This window comes from Coptis chinensis, chromosome 2, assembly GCF_015680905.1.
Source record: "Coptis chinensis isolate HL-2020 chromosome 2, ASM1568090v1, whole genome shotgun sequence".
In the NCBI taxonomy this organism is placed as follows: domain Eukaryota; kingdom Viridiplantae; phylum Streptophyta; class Magnoliopsida; order Ranunculales; family Ranunculaceae; genus Coptis; species Coptis chinensis.
This window is the reverse complement of record NC_141457.1, coordinates 59488745-59500648: the sequence shown is the minus strand read 5'-3', so window position 1 is coordinate 59500648 and position 11904 is coordinate 59488745. Positions and strand designations below refer to the sequence as shown.

The following is an 11904-nucleotide window of genomic DNA, read 5'->3' as shown; positions in this document are numbered from 1 at the left end:
TGTTGGTGATCCAAATCCATGTTCTCCATATAGTTGAGCAAGTCACTCTGTTTGTCATTTAGGAGCTGGACGTTCTGCTCTAAGGACCGCTGGTGATGCTGAATGGAACCTTGACGCTTATTAATCGATTTATAGAGCTCATGTAGGGTTCTCTGGTTATCATAAAGCGTACGCATCTTGCTATGGAGTAATGAAAAACGTGCAAAGTCCAAAGGAGCACGATTCATAGCATTCTCAGCAAAACATACAGGATATACGTCTTCTTCCTCCTGGTCTACCTCAGCAGCCTTCTCCTCAGGCAATGTCCAGTTCCTTTGGACACACTCACTATACGCCTTTACATTCAAGTGAGGCTTAACATGAGTCCTATTTGACTCTTGCACACAACCCCAAAATAACATGATCTTAGTAACTAAAACATGTAGGGGCGCAATAAATGTACCGACAACCATAAGCTCCTCAAGCATAAAATCAATGAGGCAAAAATCATACCTCCTTTTCTGCAGAATCCAAAGGACGTGTAGGAAAGACATGTTGATGTCACTGGGCTTAGAAGAACCACATACGTTTTTGCCCAACCGATGTGTCACAGCCAGCTGGTTCCTCCGTAGTGACTGTTGTCGCGCACAGTGGGAACGCTCGTTGTAACGGCCCTCGAGCAGTGTATCCCTCATCAACGGAAAGATTCCTTCATACTGAGATCCTTGTAAGATCAAGGTGACCTGTTTCGCTGCTATCACATCCCTTTGAACTCCGTTCAAATTCACAAACAACCTCCCTACCGAAGTTTTCACCTTAAACAAATAAAATTTCAAAACCAAATCCTCATGGTAGTACTCATCAGTAGAGTACCACATCTATCCCACCCTCTAGCACGCATCTCTGTACCATAGAATGGTTGGAAGTGCTCTGCGATAAACGCAAATTCCGGCATGATTTTTGCTGGCCGAGCCATCATGAGGCTGAAAAGGGAATACGAGTAGCGAAGTAAAACGGGGAGGATGAGGAGAAGGTGAGGCAGAAAACTGGAACTGTTTTGATAGCGTTGAAGGGGCTGGCGCGCTCTGGGTTTGCCTTGGTAGGGGGCAGGTCGCACTCAAGGTGATTTAGATCTTAGTTTGTTTGGTGAGGTGGAGAGGAAAGAGAGGGGTGGGCCGTGAGGTGAAGAGGAATGGTCGGTGGGGTGTGCGTATGTGGGCTTTGTGAATTATCAATTTTTAGCCCAAGCTCAAATCGCTCCTGAAAGACTCGTCATGTCCTGCTGCCTTGTGAAACTTAAAACTAAGATTTCTGATTCGTTAGCGACCCGATTTTTGCAAATGAGTTATAAAAATGAACAGTATGAAGAATGCTATCTAAAGAACTAGAAAACACTCAAATCTAACCGTGGATGACACATGAGATGATAGAAGAACGCCTCGAAATGCGTATATGACATAAGTTATGTGTAGTGGGCAAAAAAAATCTAGAAACTAGATTGTGTCAACACGAATCTATACGACTTAATTGGCAGCATAAACAAAGCTAGGAAGTTGAGTGAACAAAGTGCAATGATTACCCACCCCCAAAAAATTTGGAATAGGATGAAACAATTTTGTGGTAAAAATGTGGTCTTTTAAAGTCAGATTTCCTGGACTTTCTAATTTATCTAATTTTTATGGGTTTTATATTTTATAATTTTTATGAATTTGGATTTATGAAAATAAAATAACAAAACAACTAAAAATGTAACTCACTCCATAGAGAAACACTACTCAAAATGACAAGAAAAAGTGTAAGATTGGAATATGTGAATTACATGAAACGTGGACTAAGGATCTGACACTTACAACCACACACTCCAAAAGGAGGGTCCAGTTACCTTAATGGCCCACTCTCAGAATATGGAATTTGGATAGGAAGTACACCAATCATAGAGTGTCAGTCCTCGTGGAAAGGAGGGTCCGGTTACCTTAATGGCGCACTGTAGAAGGGTTTTTTCTACAGTTGGCGACCATAACTCGTGGAAATATTTTAAGTGTTGGCCATTTATTTGGAAGGTACTATTATCCTTGGGATTTACCAAGGTGATTGCCCCGTGAGGGGTGACATCAGTAACCAAAAAAGGACCTGACCAACGTGTTTTTAATTTCCCAGGGAAAATATGCAAACATGAGTTGTAGAGCAACAACACCTTTTGGTCAATATCAAACTCTTTACGCAAAATATGTTTATCATGAATACATTCATGTTAGCTTTATAATCCTTCGCAAGATCATAAGAATCACTACGAAGTTCATCAAGCTTATTTAATTACAATTTGTGCTTGACACCAGCATCGTCAATGTTGAAATTGAGACTCTTGATAGCCCACAGGGCACGGTATTGTACTCCAACTCAACAGGCAAATGACAAAGTTTTCCAAAAACCAAGTGGTAGGATGACATGACAATAAGTGTCATAAAGGCCGTTCGATAAGCCCATAAGGCATCTGTTAGGTGTCTAGACTAGTCTTTCCTATCAGGATTAACTGTCATTTCTAAAATCTTTTTGATTTCTCTATTAGACACCTTGACTTGGCCACTAGTTTGCGGATGATACGAAGTAGCCACCTTATGAGTAACTCCATATTTCTTTACCAAAGCTTCAACAACTCTGTTACAAAAATGCTTTCCCCCATCACTGATGATGGCCTTAGGGATGCCGAAATGAGAGAAAATATATTCTTTCATGAAAAACACTACAGTCTTATGGTATTTTTTACGACAAGGCATGGCTTCAATCTATTTAGAAACGTAGTCGACAACTACGAGGATATAAACAAAACCATGCGAGACGGGAAACAGACCAATGAAATCAATACCCCAGACATTAAAAATCTCCACTACGAGAATGAGATTTAGGAACATCATATTACGTTGAGTGATAAGCCCAAGTTGTTGACAACGAATACAGCTTTGCACTGTGCATGAGCATCTTGAAAAAGGGTAGGCCAATAAAAACCACACTAAAGAACTTTGGCGGCAGTTTTCTTTCCACTAAAATGAACCCCACATGATTGTTCATGGCAGAAGGATAAGACTTCCTTGTGCTCCCACTGGAGAATACAACGATGAATTATCTGATCTACACAATACTTAAAAAGGTAGGGTTCATCCAGTAGTACAACTTAGCTTTGGCCAAAAATCTTTTGCGTTCAATCTTGGACCATGTATCAGGAATGATCTCGGACACTAAAAAATTAACAATGTCTGCATACCATGGTGCAGAAAAAATCAAATAAAGGTACTCATCCGGAAAAGAGTCGAATAACGATTCGGAATCACTGTCATCCTCATTAGTCAACCTAAATAAATTATCTGTAACTACATTTTCAACCCCTTTCTTATCCTTAATTTCTAAAGTAAACTCTCGCAAGAGAAGAATCCAACGGATCAATCTCTGTTTAGCATCCTTCTTCGCGAAAAGGTTCCTAAGCGTTACATGGTCTGTATAGACGATGGTCGTGGAACCAACCAATTGGGGGTATCTCAAATAGTTTTTAGAGGGGTGTTTTGGTCAGTGTCACTGACGGAAAAGTTAGTTGGGGGTATCTCAAATGATTTACAAAACAGGGGGTATCTAAAAAAAACTTATCAAACAGAGGAGGTATCTCAAATTAACCCAAAAAAAACAACAAAAACAAAAACTATGTATCGTTTCCATATATAAATATTCAGTAATAAAACAAAAAACAAAAACAAAACAAAACAAAAAACAAATAAACAAAAACAACAAAAAACCCTAGCTTCATCAAAAAAAAAAAAAAAGACCCAAAACAACCTATTTTTCCCATATGACAAATTCAGTAACAAAAAACACACATAACAAAAAATAATGATAACAACAAAAACAAAGAACTACCTATTTTTCCATATAGAAAAAATTCGGTAACGGATCTCATATATCCTGAACAACTTATTTACAAGCTCTATTCTCTTTATGAATTATGATACATTTATTGTTTCTGGAACTCAAAGCTACTCTTGCCCCAACATCATTTGTACTGCAAGTGTAAAGATACATCTAAGTAAATGTGCCACTTGCCTTGCCAACCTTTCAAATGGAAGGAACAGACTTGTATTGCAGTCTTAGTAGTACTATTACTGAAATGTAGATGTACGTTGAAAGTGAACAGATTAGAGCCACAACATGTCCTCCAAATGAGAACCGATTATGCTCATGGATTGTACATTGTTGTGGGACTTCTCTTGGGTCTCCATACACTTTTAGAGGATTTAGGCTTATTGGCAACCAATGGTTGAAATGTATCCATTTGGACTTCCAGATTTGATGTATCAAGAGACAACTTTTCTTTGGCAAAAGCATCTAAATCAAAGTTGCTTGAAGTGGGAGGAGGTTTTTCTTCAACGTTCTCACCATTAATAAGACTCGATGAAGTACCTTCCGACTCTTCTCTATTACTGTTGCTAATAGTTCTCATGAATCTCAGATCATCTTGTCCCTTAAAGTACGAGTTCTGTTCGAAGTTCAAGAGTTTCTTTATGCTGTCCAGCGCAGGATCAAAGACGTCTAGGAACCCTGTAACCCATGAATTATCATCGACGACTTCAGTTCGCTGTGCAAATAACAAGGAAAGTTATATGTAGTTTCATATATAAAAGGCTATGGGACAAGCTTAGAGGCATAATATGTGCTCTAATAAAGTCAAAGTACCAACGGATAGGTGTACAAAATAGGTATACAAATGACAAACACCAACATAAGAATAAAGAAATCAGAAACAAGCTTCAACACTCTTTAGTAATATAGTATTGAATCAGCCACAACCTTCAATTCATAGGAAGTTGAATGACCAAAGATGAACTTTTACCATCTGGCTCATGAATGTCTACACATAATCACTTAAAAAATAAAAAATAAAAATAAAAAAATGCAATAGAGAAAGTATTGCCTCACACCGTTTTTGTATTCCTCAAACAGGTTGGCGTGACTTGCATAACCATAATATCATAAAACTATGTACAGTTCTTAGTTGGGAACCAGACCACATGATGTCGGGCATATCCTGGGATCATATACTTTCTTCTATATAGTCAGAACTTACGATGGTATTACTAATACCTCACTCAAGATAAAGCTTATAAAGCACTGTCGAGCACCGCCATAAGTAATAAACAAAGTCCAGATGAACAACAAATACGTCGGGCACCAACACAAGACAAGTACCTTTCTACATAGCTACACAAGACAAACTACGTTCTATATACATAATCCCATTGTTTGGCTTCTGATTCCATACTTTTCCGTAACATGAATATTAAGAGTATACTCAAGTCTCAACTAAGTTGGTACTTGGTAGCATAGGAATCAAATAGCTTTACAAAGGACCCTAATGAAAAAGGAAGAAAAATCTGATCATCTTGCCTAATTAGTGCCCAAGACATGTGACAAGTGCATTGGCATGTATCCCTACTATTTTATAAAAAGTTAAAAACTAAATTAAATACTCTTGCTCAATAGCGTAGTGCAGTCCTAGTTTCCTAGTAAAGTTACAACTATCAATTCTCTAGTTTCTGATTTATACTATATTTCCAACTAATACTGTTCTTCACATTTCTACTGCCATAAATGACAAAGTTGTTCATTCACATCTCATTCAGAGCACACCTACGCTGATTGTTGCATGACTTCTGGTGCATTGATTTGTCTGAGGCAATCAATTGATGGAACCCAATGCAACTCCTAAACATTCTGCGGCACTTGGCTGATCGGTATTTAAGGCTCATTTGGTGGGTAGAGATATACAGATTAGTAGTGATCAGAACAGCGAACACTACAAATAGCAATCAGTAAACCCAAAACTGGCAAGCTTAGAACCAATTGTAGGTTCTATTTTCACGAAACTAAGAAATAAGCGATCACACCACTAAACAAATTTGAGAGAGACAAAAGATCAACTACAAAATCCAGAGTTTCTGATTCCCCAAGCCCTCCCACATGGGCCACTAGCCACTAGGTCATACAGCATTACAACTATGGTGTAACAGGTGAGACATTTAAACACGGTGATGTGGTATCTTCACTGGTGCTATGTTATGTACGTGACTACATGGTAGTAATTGTAAAAAGAATGGATGTAGTTCATTTCGTAGTTCTTAGTCATGTTCTATTGGTTTCCTATTTTCTAGTCATTAGCGGTTAGTTATTGTAGTGTTGCTAAGTGTTATATAACGGTTTGTAATCAACACTCAAGGTAGAGAATGGAATTGTTATTTTGAAACAGAGTTTGTTGCTGTAGAGATCAAAGGATCCTCAATAAGCCTTACTTTCTTTTATACTTTTATTTGTTTCACGATACAATCATACAAGATTGTATCATGCTACATATGCTCGTCTATACGTGCTTCACAAACAAACCATAGAGAAAACAACAGAAGTGACTGACAACAGTAGAAGAGTTAAAAAGTTAAAACCGATCAACTCAAGCTTAAAATTGCAAAACATATAAGTTAAGAACAAAGTTATTAATCAATGTGAAACACTAAATCACATCACAAAGTGTGGCTTAAAGAGCATGTGTAGGGCGCAACCACTAATTAAGATGTAATAAGTACATAAAGATTTTAAACATGGAAAAATTTTAGTGTTGAAAACTCGATCAAACCTTTGTATATATTTGATGCAATAACTTTAGAAAAATTAGCTTATTAGTTTTATAAAATACAGAGCCTTTGTCAAGAAGTAAAGAACAATAGTGTCAGCGACGGCCATTACGTACCTGCTGGAAATAAAGATCCCGAATTTCCTCAGCACGTACAGAATTTCCTTGCTCTTCTTCCAATGCTGCCCATGTCATCCATGTTATATAGCTTTGAGAGTTTATATTCAGTGAGGATCTGAACAATCTCCTTGCTGCTGAGAGATTACCAATCCGCTGTTCTAAAACACCCCAAGCCTGCAAATCATGAACTTCTCCTAATATCAACTGCCCCTTCTTCCCATTGCCTCATTGCAAAAATTTGAATAAGAAATTTTCACAAGCATATTCCCTGAGTTGTATGCAGCATGTGAATGCACATTGGTAGATTAACAGTAAGCTTAAGACCGTTGTATTTTCACATGTACAGATGTACCTATTACAAATTCAAATTATGTATTCAAGCATACAGGATACACGACCCTTCGGACTTCTTTACGTTTTTGTTTCTCTATAAATATACATTACAATTATAAAAGCAACAATATGTAACAGGAAGAAAATAAAAATTGCAATGTCCAAATATTTCCTTTTTCTTTTCTAATTTTCAATCTTCTAAGATTGAACACAATTAAGAAGCCATCAAATCAAATGATCCATACCTGAAGACAACGAGCAGCACTTTCACTTGTTGAGTCAATTTGCAATGCTCTTTGGTAGAACTGCCTTGCCGTGGCAATATTCCCTTCTTTCCACTCCATCCATCCCCAAGCCTGAATTAACATTAAAAGATAATCACTATAAAACCCCAGTAAATATAGAACACTCTCATATATAGAGCAAACTAAAGGATGAGGAATTTTACATACGTGAGACTGTGAGAGTATCTGCCTAACTACATGTCAATAAAGTTTTGTAAGAAAGACGTGGAAACTTGGGTAGACAACTAATCCCTCTAAACCAGTAAAAGCGGTGGGTGTATTCTCATCCTTTGTACCTTGTAGATTTCAAAGTTGGTGCTTTTGTTCAGAAGTGGATACACGTCCCACTTTCCTCTGTTTCCTCTATGAAAAACATCTCACCTCCTAAATAGCATGTAGCCCAATCTTATTGTAAGGTAACACAAGGACCAAAATGTTGTGAGGGCTCTCCACAAGCACGTTTTAGTAAAGAGTAACGAGGACCATTACTAGGTAAGCAAAATCTAATATTGTTTGCATTACTGGAGTTCACTGGTCTCTCTCATAAAGGACGACCTTATACTAAAACAAGATACTGACTCATCAAAAAGCAAATGTGTGAAAGTAAGTTTATGTAATATGTGGAAAATACTCACAATCCAAACAGGTTGATGTCTTGGATCCAATTCAGATGCTCTTCTGAATATCACTCGAGCAAGATTTGCAGTTGATTCTTTGTATTCCAATAAAGCAAGAGACTGGAGAAGAACAGGGTCCCTAGGATTAAGTGCGTGGCCTATCTTTAAGAGTTTCCTTCCTTTGTCAATATAACCCAGATTGGCCTCAAAAACACCCCATACGTGCCAAGCAAACCTGTTCTTTGGACTAGCCTGGACCGCTTTCTGTACATGTACAGGTGCCACTTTGAGCTCAAACTTAATAAGAATACTGCATCATCAGCGTACTACAACTCCTGGCCAATGCAAGATAGACCAAGAAATTCATATGTTACCTCAAACAGCTCCCTAGCAGCGTAACTGTTCTCTTGCTGCATCTCTAGTTGTGCCCACGCCTGTACACGAGCGAAGGGTATGGAATATCAAGACGAACTGCAACTGTAATCCTGCTACTAAGACAAAATTGCAAACCTACTCTAAGAAAGCTTACACATAACAGGCTCTAAGACTTACAAGCCAACTTGCACAGCTTTTAGGATTGCACTTGGTGGCTTGTTTGAACAAGTACCGAGCCTGCTCAATTCGATTTGCTTTAGCTTCAAGTAATGCAAGCGTCTGATATACATATTCATTTCCACCACAATATTTGAGACCTTTACTAAGCAGATTCCTAGCTTTTTTGACATTTCCCTGTTTTAGTTCCAGAACTGCCCACCCATGCCAGGCTGCAATGTGTTTCTTATCAGCAACTGTAGCAGCATCAAATAACTCTCTTGCCCTTCTTATATTTCCCATCCTTTTTTCCAAAACGGCCCAACACTGCTCAAGTATACAACGTAACAAACAATTAAAGGCTAACATAAATGTGGAGGATGTCATGTTTACTCAAACATCATCTTCGGGGAACAACTTTATAATCCAAAAACAAGAGAACGGTATAATCCAACTTGCCTCGGGTAATATACAGCTACAAAGATCAAATGTGATAACCATAACTGCCACAGACGCAATCTCAATTGAAAAAAAAATAAATACAATACTCGAATGGCTTGGGGTTTCACGACAAAATGAAATCTATATCTCATATGTACACAAATAAATCAACACTAACAGCAATAATGCAAAACCTTGTTCAAATTTCAATTATCACCCAACCTGCCATATGTATGGATTTTCTCCTTGAGTTGCCTGACAACCTCTTTCATAAACCGCTCTAGCATCAGCAGCTTTTGATTGCCTGCTCAAAATTTTACCTAAAGCAACATATCCACGCCCATCTTCCGGCCACACCGTTATACACTACAAATATTATCAAGAAAATAACTTCAAAACTAGAAAAAGTTTAAGACTAGGAAATTTATAAACTTATACTTTCATCTCTAGATCACCTTCTGAAGAATTTCACTTGCTTCATTGAACCGAAAATTCCTTGTAAGAACTTTAGCTCTATGCAAAGCCAGCTCCAAATTAATACCAAGTGGCTTCTCCTTAGAACTCAACTCAACTCTTTCTTGAGGCTCAAAAATAGGCATCTTCTTTGCAAACTTGGAAAGACTAGCATCTATAACTGACTCATTATCTTCTTCACTCTCACCATCATTTTCCATCATCGGCCTACGTACCGTAAGCAACCCATCACTTGATAAGACTTGTTTATCTTCTTCTGATTCTTCTAGAGCTGGAACGGAGTTTTGGCGCAATGAGTAAGGAGTGGTTTTGAGAGTGCAGGGAGTGAAGTGGAGGGTTTTGAGTAAGATGGGGAAGTGGAACTTGGAGTTTTGGGATGGTGAAAAAAGTGGGATGTAAGATTTTGAGAGCTGCATTTTGAGTGCTTTCATGTTCACTCACTCACTCGAAAGATTGTTAACAGATAAAACGGTATCTGCCATGTGGACGATTGTTAGGCGGGCTTTTCAGATAGTCAAAGTACGGATGTTTGTTATTACTCTTCTACCCTTGTCCACATTCTCATCCCTGACTATATATGCACATTGCCCATACTTACCACTATCTTGTTTATTGCCTTTCTTTACGTGTAAAAATTGGCTTGGTTTGTTATTATGGACAAGTCGCTTGTAAGAACACGATGTTATGGGCAATTCATTCAGCTGGTGAATTTTGACAAGTGAAATTGTCTGTGGTTTCCACTCAAACCCCGATCCATGCCAGACCTACGCAGCTTGGCCATGTGGACTGTCCCAAAGCTCTCAGCTCCAATCTGTTTTCAAACACAGTTGTCACAAGTAGCAGTACGCCAGTACCTCAAGGTGGCCTCAGATAAAAGTGATTTACCTGCATGCTTCAACGAGGTTCCATTTCTTTTGCTCCGCATTGTTGAAGAGTTATGGGGCATGGTGGACGATTTCGAAAACAGTCTTTTAGACTTATGTCCCCACCAGGTTATTGAATTAGACTTCCGTCCCCAGTTCTTTGCATATTAAACTTACGTCCCCAATTTCACAGCTGACTCGACTGATTCTATTTTATGCATGTGTAAAGACACATTTACCTCTGAGCAGGCAAAATGACAAATATGCCCATTGACTCTATCAAGACCAAAGCCTTGCAAATTGACATGTGGCATCATCCCTCTCATTTAATCCAACGAACCAAAATATTTTCCCTAAATGACACCCAATACCCTTGCTAACTTGAATTGACCAAACTACCCTCAATCATTTTCCCTCATTTACCACGTGTCAGCATCATGTGAAGTGAAATCAACGGTTCATAATTTGGTTCAATAAGTTGGTTCATGTAGAATCAGACCGTTAGATTTTAACATTGGGCTCTTCCCTCTATAAGTAAGAGAAGTTTCTCTTAAATGAAAATGGATGCAATTGACTCGTCCAAAGCACAAATGGGAGGTTGTGGTGAACTTGTTTCGTCCAAAGCACAAATGGAGAAGGTATTTTCTCGACTTTGTACCTTAATTCAGGTAATTCAGGTGGCAATGGAAAACTAATTAAAATAGGAAAACTAATTGTTGAAATTTCAGGCTCGTGCTTGCTTCTCATGTGGAAAGCTTGATCATTGGTATGATAGATGCCCTTGGATTGGCTCTCCTTGCAAGAGATACAATACAGGTCGTTTTGTGAAAACTTCACAACAACCTCATTCATGTGGTCAAAAGTTTTTAAGTTGCCCAAAATGCCAAAGTTTTCAATGGATGAAGGATGCTCTGAAGGAGTCAATGCCCGAGCAAAAGCCTAGTCAATTGTCTTCTCAAGTTGGGGGGAGCTCGTCTGTAGGGAGTTCTAAATGGGAAGTCCAAAGTTTGTGTTCAAATTGAAGTGGATAATTTTTGTGAAGGATTTGAAGCACATACAAGTGACTGTGAAAAGGAAAGGGGTGGCTTGAAATGTTTGTATTTGGTTTAGTTTAATCATCAGTAGTGTAGTTTGAAGTTTGAAGTTGAAGTTGTAACTAATTGTTGTAACTTTCATGTTTGAAGTTGTAAGTTTCATGTTTGAAGTCTAATTAAAAGAGTTGCAATACTGTTGTTGTTGTTGTTGTTCAAAACACTCTAAACAAAGAACACTTGAATCATTGAAGCAACATAGAACAGAGACTCTAACATTCAAACTACTTCAAACTAACACAAACATCAAACTTGGACACATAAAACAGACAATACACTAGACCATGACACATTACACATTAGGTCCTCTTGTTCTTGTTCTTCTTGTTGCTCATGCACACTCCAGCTGCTGCTAATGCCAATACAATTTTTTTAGCTTCACGTGCTGGTGTATAACACCCCGTGTTTTATTCTTTTATTTTCCTAATAATAATAATAATAATAATAATAATAATAATAATAATAGGTTAAACTGAATATAGATAACTATCAGATACGGATAAAAGC

At 38.1% G+C, this 11904-nt stretch overlaps 1 protein-coding gene across 2 annotated transcripts; it reads right to left on the bottom strand.

Moving 5' to 3' along the window:
* Positions 1 to 3856: 3856 nt before the first annotated feature.
* On the bottom strand, positions 3857 to 9920 carry HCF107 (high chlorophyll fluorescent 107). 2 transcript variants are annotated; one of them, XM_086589350.1, is made up of 8 exons: positions 9425 to 9920; positions 9192 to 9335; positions 8550 to 8855; positions 8372 to 8431; positions 8016 to 8261; positions 7342 to 7452; positions 6761 to 6937; positions 3857 to 4597 (listed from the first exon to the last, which is right to left on the bottom strand). In XM_086589350.1, the coding sequence occupies exons 1-8, from the start codon at positions 9872 to 9874 to the stop codon at positions 4199 to 4201; spliced, it is 1893 nt and encodes a 630-aa protein (XP_086445476.1). In that variant the 5' UTR covers positions 9875 to 9920; the 3' UTR covers positions 3857 to 4198. The 2 variants fall into 2 exon arrangements, with proteins under 2 accessions (XP_086445476.1, XP_086445477.1); XM_086589351.1 differs by having other exon boundaries at positions 3857 to 4560; positions 9425 to 9913.
* Between the last annotated feature and the right edge of the window lie 1984 nt (positions 9921 to 11904).